This window comes from Manis pentadactyla, chromosome 8, assembly GCF_030020395.1.
Source record: "Manis pentadactyla isolate mManPen7 chromosome 8, mManPen7.hap1, whole genome shotgun sequence".
NCBI lineage: Eukaryota > Metazoa > Chordata > Mammalia > Pholidota > Manidae > Manis > Manis pentadactyla.
Genome location: NC_080026.1, coordinates 103,543,270 through 103,565,681, shown reverse-complemented (window position 1 = coordinate 103,565,681; position 22,412 = coordinate 103,543,270). Strand labels below are relative to the sequence as shown.

Genomic DNA, 22,412 nt, shown 5'->3' with positions numbered 1-22,412 from the left:
TAAGGGGAATTGCTGTTTAGTTTTCTAGTGGTGATAAACAAGCTTACTATAAATTTTAATGCTAGTATAACTAACTTAGTAAGTTTTGTAAAAAAGAATCTAATATCTCTATATACCAAAACAAGCATGGACAATACAATGTAAAAGAAAAAGCCCTTTTTTAAAGAAAGTTATAACTTCTTCTGGGTTATATGTTACACTTCAATGAGAAAAGACAAGTTAACACAGTCACTGAAAATAATAGATGCCAGCAAATTAGAGTCAAAATATTAGACAAGCTACGGCTCAGGATAAAAATAATGTTATCAAAGGGACTTGAAAATGAAATCTAGTCACACCATGTTAAATTTTCATTTAATTAAAATGTACATGTTCACAAATTTTTTAAAGCACATATTCATTTTTAAATATCATTGCAAGCAATCAGAAAAATAATTTCAACCTATAGGACACATAAAAACTAAAGACTTACCCCTCCAAATATTCATACATAATTGTGCTAAAATTTAGAAAGTAATTACACAGTTCTCCCAGCAACAAGAAAAAATAAAGTATTTCAAATATTTATACTATATTGACTTACTTTACTTTTTTTTTAGGACAAAGTCCTTGAGGGAAGTAATAATCTCTGTTAATCAAGCATACTGAATAATTAATAATCAAAAAATGTACAAATGAAAACATTATTTAGTTTTTTAAAAGCAAGGTGAAAATCACTTTATTCAATATCGTTTCCTGACAAGGCTGCATTGAAAAGCATGAAAAGTAAGCCTTTAAATTAAAATTGAAATTATTAAAATAGAAAATGTATAATATAGTTAATTATGCATTTGAATTTTACTGCAAACTACTTTTTCAACTTAAAGGCACCTTGTTTGGTTCTTGGCACTGGATTCCATTCAGGAACATTCTTCACTATAGCTTCAACAGCTTGTCCTGCTGCAATCCGAGTGTCCCAATTTGTACTCCTTAAATATATCAACACCTTAAAAAAATTATAAAATAAAATAAGTATATACCAAAAAATGTTTCTGTTCAAGGAAGCCAGCACAGAAAAATACAAATTTACTTGTCATTAATTTATAATTCAGCAGCTTTCTAAAATTTATACAAAATACTCTGGAATTATTAACATCATTTACAAGAGTCTATCATTCACAGAAAGTATCATCACTACAATCTTAAAAAAAGGAAAGTGGAAACTTTTAATGAAAGAAATGCTTATGTGCATTTAAAAGTAAATAGCTTTTAACATAATAAAAAGCAAAGTATATATTATTAAGTCCCATTACTTAATGCAAAGTCAAGTCATAAAAACTAGCAGAAAGAACGAAAGACTTCAACAAGATTGCAAGATACAAGATCAATATACAAAGTGTATTTCTACACACTTTCAATAAACAATCTAAAAATGAAATTAAGAAAGCAATATCCTGTTAACAGAATCAAAACATGTAAAATACATTAAAAACAAATTTAACAGAAGATGCGCAAGACTTGTGCACCAAAAAGTACAAAAAAAACCCCTTACAATACTGTTGAAAGAAATTAAGTAAGATCTAAATAATGAGAAAGACACCTCATGTTCAGATTGGAAGACTTAATGTTGTTGGACAGTAGTACTCCCTAAATTGACCTATAGCATCAGCACAATTCTTGTCAGAATCCCAGCTGGTTTTTGTGGAAATGGACAAGTTGATCCTAAAATTCATAAGGAAATGCAAGGGACCCAGAAAACAGTCCTGAAAAAATAATAATAAAGTTGGTGGACTCACACTTTCTGATTTCAAAACTTACTACAAAGCAACAGTAATCAAGACTGTGTGGTACAGGTGAAGAACAGATATATAGAAGAAGGAACAGAATCAAGAGTTCAGAAAAAATATTATGTCTATGGTCCACTGATTTTTTTTTATTAAGGTATTATTGATATACACTCTTACAAACGTTTCACATGAAAAAACAATGTGGTTACTACACTCACCCATATTATCAAGTCCTCCCCCATACCCCATTGCAATCACTGTCCATCAGTGTAGTAAGATGCCACAGATTCACTATTTGCCTTCTCTGTGCTACACTGTCTTCCCCGTAACCCCCCACACCATGTGTACTAAGCATAATACCCCTTAATCCCCTTCTCCCTCCCTCCCTCCACACCCGCCTCCCACACCCCTCCCCTTTGGTAACCACTAGTCCCTTCTTGGAGTCTGTAGGCTGCTGTTTTGTTCCTTCAGTTTTACTTCGTTGTTATACTCCACAAATGAGGGAAATCATTTGGCACTTGTCTTTCTCCACCTGGCTTATTTCACTGAGCATAATATCCTCCAGCTCCATCCATGTTGTTGCAAATGGTAGGATCTGTATCTTTCTTATGGCTGAATAATATTCCATTCTGTATATGTACCACATCTTCTTTATCCATTCATCTACTGATGGACACTTAGGTTGCTTCCATTTCTTGGCTATTGTAAATAGTGCTGCGATTAACATAGGGGTGCATATGTCTTTTTGAATCTGAGAACTTGTATTCTTTGGGTAAATTCCTAGGACTGGAATTCCTGGGTCAAATGGTATTTCTATTTTTAGTTTTTTGAGGAACCTCCATATTGCTTTCCACAATGGTTGAACTAGCTTATATTCTCATCAGTAGTGTAGGAGGGTTCCCCTTTCTCCACATCCTTGCCAGCATTTGCAGTTCTTAGTCTTTTCGATGTTGGCCATCCTAACTGGTGTGAGGTGTTAATCTCATTGTGGATTTTATTTGCATTTCCCTGATAATTAGTGATGTGGAGCATCTTTTCACGTGCCTGTTGGCCATCTGAATTACTTCTTTGGAAAAGTGTCTCTTCATATCCTCTGCCCATTTTTTAATTGGGTTATTTGCTTTCTGGGTGCTGAGGCATGAGTCCTTTATATATTTTGGATGTTAACCCCTTGTCGGTTATGTTGTTTACAATTTTATTCTCCCATACTGTAGGATGCCTTTTCGTTCTGTTGATGGTGTCCTTTGCCATACAGAAGCTTTTTAGTTTGATATAGTCCCATGTGTTCATATTTGCTTTTGTTTCCCTTGCTCAAGGAGATGCATTTAGGAAGAAGTTACTCATGTTTATATTCAGGAGAATTTTGCCTATGTTGTCTTCTAAGAGTTTTATGGTTTCATGACTTACATTCAGGTCTTTGATCCATTTCAAGTTTACTTTTGTATATGGGGTTAGACAATAATCCAGTTTCATTTCTCTTGCATGTAGCTGTCCAGTTTTGCCAACACCAGTTATTGAAGAGGCTGTCATTTCCCCATTGTATGTCCATAGCTTCTTTATTGTACATTAATTGACCATATATATTTGAGTTTATAACTGGGCTCTCTATTCGGTTCCATTGATCTGTGGGTCTGTTCTTGTGCCAGTACCAAACTGTCTTGATTACTGTGGCTTTGTAGTAAAGCTTGAAGTTAGGGGGCATAATTCCCCAGCTTTATTCTTCCTTCTCAGGATTGCTTTGGCTATTCAGGGTCTTTCATGGTTCCATATGAATTTTAGAACGATTTGCTCTAGTTCATTGAAGAATGCTGTTGGTATTTTCATAGGCATTGCATTGAATCTGTAGATTGCTTTAGGCAGGATGGCCATTTTGACAATATTAATTCTTCCTATCCATGAGCATGGGAGGTGTTTCCATTTACTGGTATCTTCTTTAATTTCTCTCATGAGTGTCTTGTAGTTTTCATAGTATAGGTCTTTCGCTTACTTGGTTATGTTTATTCCTAGATATTTTATTCTTTTTGATGCAAATATGAATGGAATTGTTTTCCTCAGTTCTCTTTCTGCTAGTTCATTGTTGGTGTACAGGAATGCCACAGATTTCTGTGTATTTATTTTGTATCCTGCAACTTTGCTGAATTCAGAAATTAGATCTAGTAGTTTTGGAGTGGATTCTTTAGAGTTTTTTATGTACAATATCATGTCATCTGTAAACAGTGACAGTTTAACTTCTTCTTTACCAATCTAGATGCCCTTTATTTCTTTCTGTTGTCTGATTGCCATGGTGAGAATGGTCCACTCATTTTCAAGAGGAGTGCCAAGACAATTTAATAGGGGAAAAGTTTTTCCAATAAATGGTGCTGCATCAACAAAATGATTTTGAACTCCTATTTTACAACACACTCAAAAATTAACTCAAAATGGGCCATGTGCCTGAAAGTAAGAATTAATACTATGTAATTCTTAGAAGAAAACAGGGGTAAACCTCTGTGACCTTAATTTAGGCAGGAGTTTCTTAACATATCCCAAAATCACAAATAAGGTAAAGAAAGATAGATTCAACTTCATCAAAATTAGTAACTTTTGTGCTTTGGAGGATACCATCAAGAAAGTGAAAAGACAACCCACAGACTGAAAGAATATATTTGCAAAGCAAATAACTGGTAAAGGGCTTGTATCCAAAATACATAAAGAACTCTCACAACTCAATAATAAAGGACAAATATCACACTTAAAAATGGGCAAAGGATCTGAATAGACAACTCTCCAAAGAAGACACACAAAAGGTCAATAAACACATGAAAAGATGTTCAACATCATTAGTCACCAGGAAAATGCAATTAAAACTATGAGATATCACTTCACACTCACTAGTATGGATATAATCACTCATGTGTTGTCAAGGATATGGCTAAATCTGAACCTTCATATATAGCTGGTGAAATTTAAAAGGGTGGAGCTAGTTTGGAAAACAGTCTGGCAGTTCCTCAAATGGTAAAATCATGTGACCCAGCAATTCCAATCTTAGGTATCTACACAAGAGATATGAAAACATACATACACACAAAAGCTTGTACATGACCTAACCAAGGAAGTGAAGGACTTAAACTCTGAAAACTACAAGACACTCATGAGAGAAAATAAAGAAGAAACTAATAAATGGAAACACATCCTGTGCTCATGGATAGGAAGAATTAATATTGTTGTCAAAATGGACATTTTGCCTAAAGCAATCTACAGATTCAATGGAATTCCTATCAAAATACCAACAGCATTCTTCAGTGAACTAGAGGAAATAGTTCCAAAATTTATATGGTACCACAAAAGACCCCGAATAGCCAAAGCAATCCTGAGGAGTAAGAATAAAGCAGGGGGAATTACACTCCCTGACTTCAAACTCTACTACAAAGCCACAGTAATCAGAACAATTTGGTACTAGGACAAGAACAGACCCATAGATCAATGGAACAGAATGGTGAGCCCAGATATAAACCCAAGCATATATGGTCAATTAATATATGATAAAGGAGCCAGGGATATACAATGGGGAAATGACAGCCTCTTCAAGAACTGTTGATGGCAAAACTGGACAGCTACATGTAAGAGAATGAAACTGGATCATTGTCTAACCCCATACACAAAAGTGAACTCGAAATGGATCAAAGACCAGAATGTAAGTCATGAAACCATAAAACTCTTAGAAAAAAACATAGGCAAAATTCTCTTGGACATAAACATGAGCAACTTCTTCATGAACATATTTCCCTGGGCAATGGAAACAAAAGCAAAAATGAACAAGTGGGACTATATCAAACTAAAAAGCTTCTGTACAGCAAAATACACCATCAGTAGAACAAAAAGACATCCTACAGTATGGGAGAATATATTCATAAATGACATATCCAATAAGGGGTTGACATCCAAATTATATAAAGAGCTCATGCACCTCAACAAACAAAAAGCAAATAAGCCAATTAAAAAATGGACAGAGGAGCTGAGCAGACACTTCTCCAAAGAAGAAATTCAGATGGCCAACAGACACATGAAAAGATGCTCCACATCGCTAGTCATCAGAGAAATGCAAATTAAAACCACAGCAAGGTACCACCTCACACCAGTAAGGATCACCACCATCCAAAAGACAAACAACAACAGACATTGGTGAGGTTGTGGAGAACGGGGAATCCTCCTACACTGCTCATGGGAATGTAAATTAGTTCAACCACTGTGGAAAGCAGTATGGAAGTTCCTCAAAAAGCTCAAAATTTAAATACCATTTGACCCAGGAATTCCACTTCTAGGAATTAACCCTAAGAATACAGCAGCCCAGCTTGAAAAAGACAGATGCACCCCTATGTTTATCGCAGCACTATTTACAGTAGCCAAAAAATGGAAGCAACCTAAGTGTCCTTCAGTAGATGAATGGATAAAGAAGATGTGGTACATATACACAATGGAATGTTATTCAGCCATAAGAAGAAAACAAATCCTACCATTTGCAACAACATGGATGGAGCTAAAGGGTATTATGCTCAGTGAAATAAGCCAGGCTGAGAAAGACAAGTACCAAATGATTTCACTCATATGTCGAGTATAAGAACAAAGAAAAAGCTGAAGGAACAAAACAGCAGCAGAATCACAGAACCCACGAATGGATTAACAGTTATCAAAGGGAAAGGGACTGGGAAGGATGGGTGGGAAGGGACGGATAACGGGGGGGGAGGAAAGGGGGCCTTACAATTAGCATGTATAATATGGGGGGGCATGGGGAGGGCTGTGCAACACAGAGAAGACAAGTAGTGATTCTACAGCATCTTACTACGCTGATGTACAGTGACTGTAATGGGGGTTGTGGGGGGGTCTTAATGAAGGGGGGAACCTAGTAAATATAATGTTCCTCATGTAATTGTAGATTAATGATACCAAAATAAAAAAAAATAAAAAATAAAAAAACCACAATGAGATATCACCTCACACCAGTTAGGATGGCCAACATACAAAAGACAAACAACAACAAATGTTGGCGAGGCTGTGGAGAAAGTGGAACCCTCCTACACTGCTGGTGGGAATGTAAATTAGTTCAACCATTGTGGAAAGCAGTATGGAGGTTCCTCAAAAAACTCAAAATAGAAATACCATTTGACCCAGGAATTCCACTCCTAGGAATTTACCCTAAGAATGCAGGAGCCATGTCAAAAAGACATATGCACCCCTATGTTTATCGCAACACTATTTACAATAGCCAAGAAATGGAAGCAACCTAAATGTCCATCAGTAGATGAATGGATAAAGAAGAGGTGGTACATATACACAACGGAATATTATTCAGCCATAAGAAGAAAACAAATCCTACCATTTGCAAAAATATGGATGGAGCTAGAGGGTATTATGCTCAGTGAAATAAACGATGTGGAGAAAGACAAGTACCAGATGATTTCACTCATCTGTGGAGTTTAAGAACAAAGAAAAAACTGATGGAATAGAACAGTAGCAGACTCACAGAACCCAAGAATGGACTAACAGTTACCAAAGGGAAAGGGACTGAGGAGGGTGGGGAGGAAGGGAGGGAGAAGGGGATTGAGGGCTATTATGACTGGTACACATGGTGCGGGAGGGGGGAAAGCGTGGGGAAGGCAGTATAACACAGAGAAGGCAAGTAATGATTCTATAGCATCTTACTATGCTGATGGACAATGACTGTAATGGGGTATGTGGTGGAGACTTGATAATAGGGGGAGTCTAGTAACCATAATGTTGTTCCAGTAATTGTACATTAATGATATCCAAAAAAAAAAAAAAACACACACAAAAAAGCCTTGTACATGAATTTTCACAGAAGCATTATTCACTAAAGACCAAAGAGTAGAAACAACCCAAATATGCAACCGATGAGCAGATAAATAAAATGTGGTATTGGCCTATATTTATTTATATCCATACAGTGGCATACTACTTGGCAATTAAAGGAATGAAGTAACATCTGCAATATAAAGAACCTTGAATATATTACTTTAAGTGAAAGGTATCAGTCACAGAAGGTCACACATTTATACAGTGTTTTCAGAATAGGTAAATTTATAGACAGTAGATTAGTGGTTACCCAGGAATGGATATGAGACAGGAAGTGTCCAGAGAGTAACTGCTAATAGGCATGAGGTTTTTGTGGGAAATATTTTTTTTAATGTTTTAAAATTAGATTGTGGTAAAAGTTGCACATCTGTGAATAGACTAAAAATCACTGAATCGTACATTTACAATTCTGTGGTACATAATTATATTTTGATAAAGTAGTTTAAAAAACAAAACCAAAAGGCAACAGAAAAACACTGAGAGCAGAGAAAAAAAGAGGATAGGAGGTAAGAAGGTGCTCAAGCAAGCTTTATCCCTTTTGGAAATATTTGATAGTATTTGTGCCAGTATGCTGGCTGGGATCTGAGTTAAGAGAACCAGACTCACTTGGAAGGCTAGAAACCTTTTCTCAGTTCAGCACAGATTAGCCTTGTTCATTTTTTCCCGTTTCAGCTCAGTTAGTCCTCCATCTCTCCACTTGGAATGAGAAAAAATGGGTATGCCTGTCTACACCCTCATCTTACACATGAGTATAATATTACCTAAAATGCATCCTTCTCTATTCTGAGAATATGGAGCCTGTAGATGTCAAATAACTGTTTCTTCATCTACATCCTGTTTAGGAAGTTCTGATATCTAAGTGGGGAACATATTGGAAAAAGAGTCATTGTTAGCCCTCACGGAAGGAAACATATAGTGCAGATTTGTATGTCAACAAAGGGGTTCGAACTCCTACTCACACCAACCAGAGAGGGACAAAAGAGAATGAAAGGAGAGGGTAAGACGAGCAGCAAGAAAGGTATCTTGGGGCCTTCCAATGGCTCTGTTATCCTATTGTTCCCTGAGGCTTTCCTTTATTTCCTCTCCAGCCCTCACTCACTAAAGCACTCCTGTTTTTACTTTGCTTGCCAGAGAATTAGACACATGGAATTTGCTGCACACTTGCAATCCCATAAAGTTCAATAAAAATACAGCCATTTCTTAAGAACATAGGTTAGGATTATGAAAACACTGACACACCAAAGCAGAAAGCCTCTACTTTCAAACAGCTGATAATTGAGAATGTAATAGTAACTAGCTTTTCATATATTTCAATCATTGCCCACGAGTACTCAATCCATTTGAAAACTGCCTTTAAGAACAAGCTAGACCACTAACAAACTAGATCATTACTGAACAGACAAATCTGTGCTATAGGCAAAAGGTTCTATATTGTCCAATCCCTTAAACAAACTTTGTGCAAAAACCAAAATACTTTAAATCTTGTGACAAACAAAATAAATAAAAAATAGCAAAGTATTTTAAATACTTGGAGAAATAGTAAGACATATAATGGAATCTGAAGACGAAAAATAAAGTAAAGCAATTTCTATCTTTACTTTTATGGTCCTGTCTGTGGACAAGTTTTTATAATTGTAGTATACTAAAAGAAAAAAAAATTCTTACTTTAGACAAGAGATTGTTTAATTCATGAGGATGAAGCTTCACCACTTCTCCAAGTTGCTGTGCAGCAGCTTTTCTTGTAACTGGAGTAGTGCCAGTATCCAGTAAGATAAAAAGTCGGTCAAGCCTAAAATAACAAAAATGTAATGGTTATTCTAAAACGTGTTTCCTGGTATGTATACATCTGAGTCAATAAATGTATTGAGCAATTATGAACAAAGACCTATGCTAGCGTGGGAGGAGAATCTCTACTCTCAAGAGCTTGCTATGGGGGTGAAAAGAATGGTTAAAGCAAGTACACAAATTATTAGAATACATAATACAATAAGATATGTGTTAGAAAAGAAAAAGTGCTCTGAGGAATAGGAAATACTATATTCCCTACTGTGTAATAGTGAAAAGGCTTCATAAAAGAAATGGTCTATGAGGTAGATCTTAAATGGTAGACAAGATTTCAAAACTGGTGGAGATGAGGTGGGGAAAGGGAAAGGGGGAGAAATATTTGGAAGAGGGAATAACAAGCACAGCAATAAGAAATGGGAGACTATTATTTAGAGATGTGAATTAACACTGCTGGGTTGTAACTCAGGGTACATTTAAGAGAACAGTGGGAGATACAACTACAGAAGTAGCTAGAGCCCTATTGTGGAGACTTTTAAATGTACAGTTTAACCATGAAGGTTTTGGGTCAAGAAACTGACAGGAATGGAGCTATATATTAAGAAGATTAATCTGGCAGTAATGTGAAACATGAAGTAAAATGGAAGAGAACTTTTAAGAAGAATTTTAGATTAAAAGTGCAGAAATGAACTACTATCATAGAAGACTAGAAAGAAGCTGGGAGAAATGTTAAAGAATTAAAGCATATATGATATAGTATTAAATGAAATATCAAGGAAATGAATGGATTCTGAGACTCACATTCTGAGGAAATGAAGATGTCATGAAAAGAAATGGGAAGAACTAGTGGAGGAAATATTATGGAAAAAGATGACAAGTTTACTGGTGGCAGGGACAGAACAGCTAGGAGAGACCAAAATGGAGTTAGAATAGAGATGTGAAGTGCAGGAGAAAGTTGAGGCTAAAGGTATACAGATATGTGAATAATCTGTACAGAAGTAACAGAACAATAAATAAGATCTCTGAGGAAAGACTTTATAAAGGCATACAGCATAACAGAACAAATTCCAGAGCCACAGCACCAAGGTTCAACTTCCAGTTCTGCCATTTATCCAATGGTTAAAATTTGGAATAAAATCACAATGCCTTATACCTGGAATAAGTGGGGAGAAGTAGAAAACTGTTTTACTTTGTTTTTTGGATACAGGAAAATCCTAAGGCTTTAGAAAGGCAAAGTCACAAGTAACTACCACCACCACCACCAGCTGTCCATGTATCATATAGGTCTAGTCCTCTCATCACACTACTAATCAGGCTCATTGAGGCAAAACAGATATCACAGTAATGAAAGGAAGGCAGCTCCAAATATGGAATAAGAAACATGGACGGTGGCAAGGGGCAAGGTTATATTGTGGCCCGATCCTATAGGAAAGGAAATTTAGTATACACCTTCAAAATTTAATCTAACAAGAAAGAGAGTGCAAGCAAGGTCCCAAAGCTAACCATGAGCATTAATAAACTGCAAGGATGCACATTTTGCTTTTGGGATTCTTTTTCTCTAATAACTAAAAATTACAAAGCAAATCTCTTAAAGCCTTTTATAAGAAAAGATAAACCTATATGAAATGGACATGGGTTTTTTTTTTCTCTTCTTCTCTTTTTCTGGTAGTACTTAATCAAACTAGTCAGTCACTAATAAGCACAAAACCATTATTACTGGTAAGGAAAATAACAAAAAGATTGTTTTAGTCAAGAAGGCTAAAGGTTCTATGAAAGTTTTTCAACCACTTCAAAACAAAACAAGAGGCAAGGTTCAATTTATAGTATGTAAGAAGGACATATTTCAAGAAAAATATTTGAGGCAGTTAAAGCCACTGACATAAAGAAAAAAGAGTAATACAACACAGTTTTTGCTTCCAATATACTGAATGGCATACAGAGTAATTATAAAGAATTCATTTTTATAAGACAAAAAAAATAACTTATTTTATACATACACTTTACATAGACACATCCAGCCTTTTGACACAGCATTTCTCCTTATTCATTCAAGGCTATCTAAATACTTGCCTACACCTATTCATTCTTCAGTTTTTGCTACAGGATTTTGTAAACAGTGACTCAGAGATAGTGGGACAAAAGAAAGGGAGAAAAAAAAATTCTGACAGCTGCTGTTCTTAGAAGTTCTAAGGCTAAGTGAGACCCCAAATCCCTTTGCCATAATATGACATCCTTCACCCATTCCATATGTAAGTCTCAAAATGCCCTCTTGACTTATTTTCACCTTTAAAACTGGTTGTGATGTTAAACTTCATAAGAATCCTCTCTGAACCTTCACAAGTATCTGCATATTGTCATGATCATGTGATTTTAAATACCTATGCTCAATGAAATTTGCAAAAAGAAATTTTAAACACCTATTAACTTTCTATACAAGTATCAAGAAAATATTCATTTAAAATCTTCCATATTATAGCAAGCAAAATTACCAAAAATTTTAAGTAAGTTTTAATATAAAGAATGTTAGTCTTAGGGCAAATTTATGCTACAATGGACTTATATTTGTATATGCTACATGTAACTTATTACATTAGGCTCTCTTGTACATTGTACAGTTCACACAGATCCAAGACTTTCCTATAGAAAACAACATAAAACATACCAGACTAGATGTTAGGAGGTCTTTAAAAGTCCTACTTCCGTCATTTTGTTAGAGGACTCAGGGAAACTCACTTAACTTTGCTTACCCTCTTAGCTTGGAGGGAAAAATTAGACTTAGCCATCTTTTATAGCTTGTGATAGTTTCTGGTTTTGTATTTTTATGTAGTTATTTTTTCCCTTATATAACATGTTTGTCATATCTTTGACGTACTTAATGCCAAGTTCTTTAGACTGCACCTCTGGAAAGATTTCAATTACTTTGTAATTCCTTCTCCATGACGGAGTTTCTGCTTTTTGTGACCAAAAGCAAAGCTGGCTGAAAAATGAATACTCTAAGTGACAACACTAACCTATTTATAAATCTATGTATAAAAAGTTAAAAGTAAATTTGATAGTTTTCAAAGTTTTCCCCTATCATTTACTTACACTTTTCTCAAGCCCCAATTACCACTCCCTATTCCTTAAAAAATAATGGACTGCTTCACTGAGTAGATCTCTAGGCTAAGTAAGGAACACAAAATCATCTTAAGTTCTCTCCTCACTATCCCTAAAGATTGGTCTTTACACTTATCATCTGTTTCAAATGAAAAGATAGCCCTCACTCCTCTTCAAGGCTTAAATACTGTACCACTGTGTTCTTGATACCACCCCCTTCTATTCTCATTCATCCTTTCTACAGTTACCTTAAATTACTGCCTTATTAATGCATTTCTTTGTATCTTCAAATATGCATTCTGTTTCTAGTGAGAAAATAAACTGCTTGACTTCTACCTGCTAGAACATTTTATTTTTATTGCCAAGCATCTTAAACAAGTGTTTAAAATCAGTATTTCCTACCTATACAAAATTTAATCCTTATCAATCAAATTTCTATCCTTCTCTACTACTGAAACAGCACATTTGAAGATCACCAATGAACTTGTAAGGTCCAAATCCATGTTTGTGTTTTTTTGGTAAATCCAATTTTCTTGACTTTTATAACATGCAGTATCAGCAATATCCTGTTCTTAAAAGACTTCCCTTCCTAAGATTTCACATGATATTACCCTGTTCTTCTCTGAACTCTAAATTATTTTCTTGGTTTCCCTATTATTACCACTCTTAATACAAATTCTCCCATATTCAATCCTTGGCTGCTCATCTCTCACCAATTTCTCCCTTAAGAAACTATATTGTTATTTGCTTAAACTATAACACAGTAAATGTAATTCCCAAATCTAGCCCATAAGGGAGTTCTACTGCCACACCTTCAACCGCCCAGTGAGCCTAACCCCATACTAATGTGATCTTATTGAAGAATTACTTCCTAAAGCACCCTTTGGTCACCTTACTGCAAAATTTTCAGTGGCTCACCCTTACGTATAAGATGGCAATAAAAAACAAAAAGTATTTCCCAAACATGGGCCCTCTTGGTTTCTATAGTTTTGTCTAAACTGTTTTCTCCATTTGGAATGTCTTTTCTTGGTTCAATTCTTTAGCTCCCATCCATCAAAATTTAAAGTTCTTTACCATCTTGAAACCACCTCTGAATACTATACTATAGAAATTACTTTCTGTTCTGAAACCCACATGAATTCTCATCTTGGCCATTTTGGTACTTATTATGCTTTTCTTCTTAGCATCTCCAAAATTAATTTGTCACATGATATCTTTTGCTCATTAGGCTTTATTGCCTTCAATGATTCTTTTTGTCCCCCACAATACTTTGCACAGTATTTAAATATTTGGTAAATGGTATTTACTGTAATTAAAATTATAAATAAAGAAAAGCTGAAGTTTCTTGGAGGCAAGTTTAACCACCAGTTTTAAGCAAGAAAGAGTATGCTACATCACAATTATTATTTTTTTTGCTTATTTTGAGAAAATCCTTAAGCTGTAATACCTGTATTACATTAAAACAAATTATGAAAATAATAGAACTGATGCTGAGTAATATAATGTTTCAGTAAGTGAAAAAAAATCAGCACAGAAGTACTTCAGCATTCTAAACATCAAAGTAGTTATGCTTGCTCCAGACAAGTAAGCTAGATAAGACCATGCAGCAGGCACTGTTTCTTTCATTAATTTCCACCCTTCCTAAAACTTCCTTTAGTCTCCTGCCCAACACCTTCAACTCCCCTCTAACCTAATGCTGATCCTGTCTCACAGCCACACGGTTCCTCTTGCTGCTTCTTTCTGCAAAACTTTTTATCCCAATGGCATGTCATGCCACCTCCATTACTCCACCTGCCAACTGCCCTGAGGGCAGCAGATCAGCTCATTCTCTCATCCAATTCCAGTTCTATTTACTCTCACATCTTCCACCTTGGTGGTACAGCCAAACTTGCCTCCTGGAACAGAGGAATGAGGACACAAGAATGCTTCTTTGATCCTCTTGACTCAAAGCCCCTTTTGGAGTTCTCCATTCCTTTCTCCAGGACAGCAGATTAGGTACCACACAAAAGGAAGAACAAAATGATGAGCAGATCAGTATCTGACACAAGGGCAGCCTGACCTGTTACCCCACTGAAGTCAGGAATGAGGCAAGTAAGGAAAGCATCAGGGCCAGGACACAATGAAAAAGGCAGGTAGAGTGAACTGGTAGGGAAAGGGGAAGAGGGCATGAGACAGGATCAGTATCATGTTATAAGGCAGACAGGGCAGTTGGTGGGGGAGGGGTATGAAGGAACCTAGGTCAGAAGAAAAAGAAAGCTAAAAGTAGGGCTGACTGAAGGAACACAGTACTTACCACAATACTTCTTTGGCTAAACTTTCTCTTTCAGAAGAGCTAGTAGAAAAAAATGCCATTCTTCATTCTCTGAAGAATGGATAGATGGAGGATAAAGAGGTAATAGATGTCAAGCTGAAGGAAGGTACCAAAGACTGTAGAATAATTTAAATAAAACATAAGGCAATTATACTTGACAAAATCCACTGGTTATGAATTTATTAATAAGAAATCTGTCCCATTTTCAATTTGGATAAGACAGGATTCATGTTCTGTTTACCAACCTGTGATTTCAGGCAATTGCTCTAAAGACTGCCTAGAAAAAGGAAAGAGCACATGGAAGTGTGCAGAGATTATGCTGGCAGCTATGATCTAAGGCCTCTTCTCTTCAGCTGTTTGCATTATGATATTTCATAAAGATACAGAAACAATGAAATCATATGTATTTTGAACTATGTCCTAAATTACTACTTCATCATTAATAAACAAGGATATGCTGCATTTCTACTACTATTTTGGAGGGGGTGGGAAAAGGTAAAAAAATGTAACTTCCTTACTCCCAAACTCAATAATCTCAGAATGAATTTATTATCTCTGAAAAGTTTTGGAAAGTCAACTGACAGAAATGCTTCACAAGAATAGCTTTGTAACCTTAACTAAGAGAGACCGATGAGTCAAATCTGTCCATTTTGTTATGTTTTTTGTATTTACAAAAGTGCAGTAAAATTTAAAACAAACTATTTGCATTCTTATTTTCCCTATGGTACTTAAGGAAAAAGAAAGAAAATAAAATTATCTGATATGAACACTACCAAGTCCCATGTTGTTATCATTAAGAAAGTTATGGTCAAAAAGAAACAATTTTCAATAAATTCTCTAGACTGGCTTTTAAAATGTGTTATCTTCTAGTTCATATTGTGGGTAAATCGAAACTGTGTTATATTCTTAAAACAAGAAAGTAGATATAATTTAAGATACCACAGAGAATACTAAGAATCAAATGAAGATGTGAAGCCACACCAAAACCAGGTGCAAGGCCAGGTGTGTGCTAGGTTAGTTACATTACTCCACTCCACTCCTAGCTAGAATATAGACTCCATGATAATGGGGACTCCATTTTTGTTCTCGGCTGTATCTCCAGCACCTAGAACCAGAAAGTATTCTGTAAATACTTATGAATGCTGAAAAAGTACAACCAAGCTGTTATTTCCTTCAGGATTTTTTTTTTCTTACCTCTATTCCTGATCCAACAACCTAAAACCTTTCACATGCCTTTATCTTAAAGGTAAAATCTAGGTTCTTTAGCAGAAATATCTGTGGTTTAAAAACTTCATATAAAATTGTATTTTTTAAACAGCTAAAACAGTGAATTTTATATTGTTCCTCACAATTTTTTTAAAAAAAGAAAAATAAAACCCTTTATACAAGTTCTTTGAAGAATAAACCAAAGAAACAGGAAGGAATTTCCCATACAGACATAAATGGAGAAGCTTCTACAATGCCCTTTCCGGTTTTCCTGTCCCTAAAATTTTTTAAGTGTGAAATATTTGATATACAACACAAGAAACCAGTTCTGTTCTAGAGGTAATTAAGATCATTTTAGCATTTTCCCTGTCAGAAGTTAGGATCCACTGAAACTTCCCCTGAATCAAGAAACTTGCTTTTATTTGACAGAATAGGCCTATTAAAACAATGTTTCTCTGAAGTATCAGCATTGGAGAGCATTAACAAAACTGAGCAAAAGTATGCTCATATGTAGCAATTTGTTTCTTCCATAAGAGAGTGAGTGCCCATGTTTTTCCTGGATGTTTTCTGAAAACTGCATCATTTTCAAATCCAAAAACCTATGACATAAACCAAAGGCATGGTTTTGAAAGCAGACAAATCATAATTACTTTCCAGAAATCCTGGACATGACCTTTACAGTTCTGATCAAGGAAAAATTCTTGGAAATATATTTAAAATTTTTCTCTATATGATCAAAGAAAAACTATGTTCCTATTAGCTAGTCAGTGTACAACAGTCCATCAGTTGTGGCATAAAGAGGCAAAGGTATCAAAAAACCTTTTTAAAAAATCTGCATTAAGCCATGGAACCCAACATTGTCACAAATTCACTATCTTCTGTAATTGACGTAAAGCTTACTTCCTCTAAGGTTGCCTTTATTATTGGTGGCCCAACCCCACAAAGTAATAGATGATACTGTGAGAAAGGCTCACAAAAATAAAGCATCAGTACCAGATTTCACAATTATGGTTTCAACTGTTCGCAAGCAGCACTGAAAAGCTGTAATATAGACTAATTTGTCTTTTTGCTGAGGTAGTTTTAGCTGACTTTCTAGCATTCACCTCTTAAAGACAACATTTTTTTTTCTACTCCTACATTTACATACTCTCTTTTTTGTTAGGGTCTAAATACTTTTAGACCTAAAAGGTCTAAATACATTTTTCAGTAATAGTTCACTGGATTTTACAGCTATGATTGTATTTGCAATATTGGAAAGTCATGAAGTTTGTTTGCAAGATTTAACTCACCCAGCAGATCAAGAGTTGCTGCACCTTTCATAATTTACCACATTCTAATAATTCAAAGTACAGTAAAACTAGGCCTTTATAAAACTAAAAGCAGGGCCTTAAAAATTTGATCACATAAAATGCAGGGTTACAGTATATCCTATTTGCATTATAAAAGGCCACACTATCATAGAATAGTAATAAACCCTTAAAAATAGTTATGATAATATGTATTATATTTTTAAAACTATAATCCTGGCCAATATTCAAAGCTATAGTGAAAGTTTTTCTTCCTGAGGAAAATGAAGCACTCACTAAAAAATACTGGAAATACTCTACTGTACATAAATTATGGTAGAATTACCATATTAAAACAAGAAAAAATTACCGTTTTAAAAAAAAATGTACTGAGGTACTACTATGAGCTGGGCACTCTGCTGGAATAGACAGATCAGATATATTCCTTTCTCTCCCAGAGTTTATGGCAGTCCAAGCAGGGGAGAAAACAATTAATCAATTATCAAGTTTAATAAATATTATGATTGACAGAAGTACATTAGTGCAAATATCTCAGATGAAATAAAACCAGAAGCTTCCTGAACAAAGTGACATACAGGTTAGACCCAAAAACTAAGGTTGGAATTAGCCAGAGGGAGGGGTTAGTTTTAGAAATAAAGATTGGGAGGTGAGACACAGATCAAAGGGAGAAGAGGAGAGAGAGATGCACAGAACTTGACACTAGATGAAGCTAAAAAATTGAAGCAGGAATCATATCACAAAGGATCTGAGAAGATGTTTGTTAAGGAATGGACTTTATCCTAAGGCAACAGAAAACTACTAACATGTTTTAAGCAGAAAATGACCACACTCAGATTTGCATATTAGCAAATAATATGGCTGAAGTAAAGAACCAAATAGGAAGATACTTCTTGGGAGAAATAATGAGCAAGTGGTTGCTGTTGCAGTTGTCTTGGATTAGAGATTATGGTGGTATGGAGTAGGACTGTGGTAACTCGTATGGAAAGAAAAAGATTGGCCAGAGAATGACTGGAAAGGCAGAACTGACAGGATTCAATTCAGTGACCAGCTAGATGGGGGGAAAGGATTATGCCCAGATTTCTGAACCTGGCAACTGAGGGAATGAATGTACCAACTTACTATTTCCCTTCCACTGGAAATATTTACCAGACCTTAAAAATATTAGTTTTTTTCAGTTATGCACATTGATATAAACAGTGCAAAAAATATTTTAGATTTGATTCCAGCAAATATGAATTACCAAAATAAGCACAGGAGTAGCTCTTTCATAAAACCATGACAGGCTTTTTAAAGTAGAATTTAACAGAATTTTGGCAAAGCAAACAAGAATCTACAGACAAAAGAACACTACCCTTTGAAGTCCAATGCTGAGAACAAAAGGCAGTAGCTTTCAAAACCCACTCATTCATTTTAAAATTTAGGTGTCCTAAACTTGTGTAGATTAGCCCTGGCCAAATTAGGCTCTTTTTAAACACTTACATGTTGTCTCTATAAAACTACATGAAATAATGTGAAAACATATAGTCTGCTCTAAGGAAGAATCTGTAGAGCTACTTATTCCCTTAAACATTGTATCACCTGATAAATCTCATAATAAGTTTATATGCCAATGTATTTATAATGTATATATATTTATGTATTTATATGGGAGGTAACAAATTAAATGATTCACCTTCCTGTATTTGCAAAAATTGTACCCCTTGTAGTCTCTCAAGGCAGTTTCACAAATCTCAAAGTAAGAATTTCCTCGCAGCGAATGATTCAACTTATCTATGAAATAAAAATTAGATGCCCTATTTTACAGGTACCTAGCAACTCTCTTCACCTAACTCCCATGGGTTTCTCCCACACACTATTTCATCAGTTATCTAGGGATTCTCTGACGGATATTATCCCTTCATTGGCAAAAGAGATACAGCTTGACCACATATTGTGGAAAGGAATATGTTAATTATGAAAAATGGATGAAAGCTATTTCCTGAACTATCATTTTTCCCTTCAGTCTATGTGGCAGAAGGGCCCAATTCTCATAAAAACTTACATCATCAACTCTAATGAACTTCGTGAATCCTTCTGAGTGCTATCAGACTACCGTCTACTTACACACAAACGTACACTAAAATCAAACCTTTAACAAATAGTTTTCCCATCATCCTGTCATATTGCAGTAAAGGAGGCCTTTCCTCCTACAACTAGACAAATACATATGTCTTGGTTTCCCTAGACCTTCCTGTTGATATGCAGCATTTTAAAAGAATTTAAGATTTGTGATGTATCTTTCACGCCCTAGGTAAAGAAGATGGTGCTATTACAGCAATTTGCCAAAGAATACAATGCTCACAATTGAATGTTTACTGCTAAATTAGACTGTAAGAAAAAACTCCCCAGGAAAGACTGTACCTCTAAAGCCGTAAATTTAAAAATGTAACATAATTAGGTTAGTCACTAGTAATACTCCCTGACTTCAACAGTTACTACAAAGTTTCCCGTGAAATGGAGGTTAGGGATCAGCCTTAGAATACTAAGATGAAAGGCTCTCTTAGAACTCAAAGAGGGAAGAGAAACCAGACAAGAGAAACATGGTGAGGAAAGAGAAGTGTCAAGGGGTCTATTAAAAAAGAAAGAGACATTTCTGAGCCGATTCCTGAGGACTAACCTGAGCCCAAACCCCCGAAACCTTGGGGCGAACTCTTAAGTCTGTGGAAAAAGGCGCCCGAGCCCAGTGACAATGTGACCCGCTTCTTTCTGGAAGTGGGGGCAACGAAAGGAGACCGGGCCTCGCTGGGCCATATTCCGGGCCGTTCATCAGGAGGAGACCCACCTGGAGACCGCCATGGCAGGGCGCCGTTGGTTCTGGACTCCCCGCGAGCTACGCGCCGCGCCGCTGGGGCGCTAGTTTCCAGACAGCAGAGCGGCGCAGGCCCAGGCCGAGAAACAGGGAGCGGCCGGAGCGGGGCGGGGCGTCCCACCTCGGGCCTTCGGACATCTGCCCCGCCGCCTACCCGAGGTCGTCCCCGCCGCGGCCGGGGAACAGAGGGTCTGACACAGTAGCGGAGGCGGCAGTCCTCCGACCCGCACGACTTCAAACCGGGTGCCCCCAGCCCCGCTCTTTGCTGACGCAGGCGTCGGCACGCCGGGGTGAGCGTCAGCGCGCTGGAAGTGACATCAGCTCACCGCGAGGGCTTCTGCTCCGCCGGCGAGGTTAAGGAGTACCGGCAGCGTCGGCCTGGCGCCGTGCGCCTGAGAAGAAAACTTATTTGTGCGTCTGGAGAGGGTCGTTAGTCTTAAAACAAGGCGGGGAGGAGACATAAGGGTTTCCTTGTTTCCTCGAGAAGGAAAAAAAAGGCAATTTAGCGAAGGTTCTGGAAGTTCAAAAACTTGTTTTTCTGAGTCCTTCCTGCCTCGATCTCCATCCCATCGGTCTGCTTTAGAGAAAGCTGGATCCGAAGGACATTAGGATCCTGTCATCCAAGCCGTTGTACCAGTGAGAGGGATGAAACCAAGAAAGGTCTGCAATGGCACGTGGACGCGGCTCAAAAGTTTGCCGTATTTGCCGGAAGTTCTACATAGGTAATGGAAGGAAGGTTTTTCTGCCAGCCATTTTCCCAAGATTGATTTCTTAAATATGTTGTAGGTGCCTTAATTTCCTAAACCAGATGAGAAAACTCCCCAGCCTTTTTTTTTTTTTTTGGCTTATCTGGCTATTCAGAAGCTTAATTCATTAGGCTTTTAAACATTCTGTCACCTAGTGCAGGCCCTTGTCTTAAACTTGATTTTGATGATAGTAATCAAAGTTATAGTCTAGCTTCATCAGTTGAGCCCATATAATGGGCCATCAATAGACCAATCTTCAAAAAACAATGCTTTTATCATGTTGCTCCTCTGCTTATAAAACTTGTCCACTGGCTTCTCATTACCTGAAAAGCCTATGTCTCAACCCATGAGTCTGTTTTTCATCTATAAAATGAGACTGATGAGAATTACTGTAGAAGATAATGAAAATAAGATGAGGTCATGTATTTGGCTTATAAGATCTTTGTAAACCATAGAATAGTTATAAATGTAAGGGGAAAGAAACTAAAGTACCTGCTATATGGTAGGCATTTGGCATGAATTACTTCATATAATTCATAGGCCAACTCTGTGAAGTAAGTTTTAATCTTCATATTATAGGTGAGGAAACTAATCTCAAACTTTAAGTAATGTGACCAAGATCCAAGCTAGTAATAATATTTATTGTTGTTCATTCATTCAACAAATAGTTATTGGGCACCTGCTCTGTGGCAGACATGACTGGGTGCTATTTATGCTATTAAAGTCTGATTAAGCTGATGTTCAAGTACCTTTACATTTCAGTGCCCTCCCACCTACCTTTTCAATTTATCTCCTACCAGTAAACCAGTAAGCAGGTACTATTTACTGATTGTGTACTACATTTGTTTATTCAGCCAAACTTAAGTACCTACCACTTTGCTAAACTCTGTTCCTAGAATTTGGGGTTTCACAAGGAATCAAAACAGACAGGTGTCCACTCTGGTTAAACTTACATTCTAATGGAAAAAAAGTGAACTGAATGTCTTATTTATATACTTTGTAAAACAGAATGATGGGATTAGAGACTCTAGGCTGGGTAATTAGGGAAAAACCAAGGAAGCACTTAAGCCGAGGCCTGATAACAAGAGGGAGCCCACTGTCTGAAGACCAGGCAAACCTTCCAGCTAAAGGATACATACACCTAGTATAGTAGTCTAAGAGAAGTCCGCTGTGTTGGGAGATAAGCTCGGGAGATAAGAAGGGGCCATTGTGAGGAATTTGTATTTTACTCTAGATGTAGTATAAAGTCATAGGAGGGTTTTAAGCATATAACTAATATTATCCAATAGACATTTTAAGAATCTTAGTCTTTAGTAGCCAAGAAGTAATTAGATGCGTAGTTCTAAATGACGTTTAGAAGAAAGAGTTGGTATTACAGGTTTAAAAGGGAGAGTGTAATAATCAAATAATATTAATGTCAGACTGACTTCTTTTTAAATCCTCACCACACTTAATAGCTGTGTGTTCAAGGGAGTTGTATAACCTTTCTAAGCTTCAGTT

General features: G+C 36.4%; 1 protein-coding gene across 2 annotated transcripts in view; it reads right to left on the bottom strand.

The window, feature by feature from the left end:
* The window catches only part of BTAF1 (B-TFIID TATA-box binding protein associated factor 1), a 120,870-nt gene extending 100,403 nt beyond the window's left edge, over positions 1-20,467 (bottom strand). For both annotated transcript variants that reach the window (XM_036923354.2, XM_036923435.2), the window contains exons 1-3: positions 20,140-20,467; positions 9,282-9,405; positions 871-985 (exon numbers count right to left, since the gene is read on the bottom strand). In XM_036923354.2, the coding sequence (XP_036779249.1) occupies positions 871-985; positions 9,282-9,405; positions 20,140-20,153 (253 nt within the window). In that variant the 5' untranslated portion in view covers positions 20,154-20,467. The remainder of the gene's footprint in view (positions 1-870; positions 986-9,281; positions 9,406-20,139) is intronic.
* Between the last annotated feature and the right edge of the window lie 1,945 nt (positions 20,468-22,412).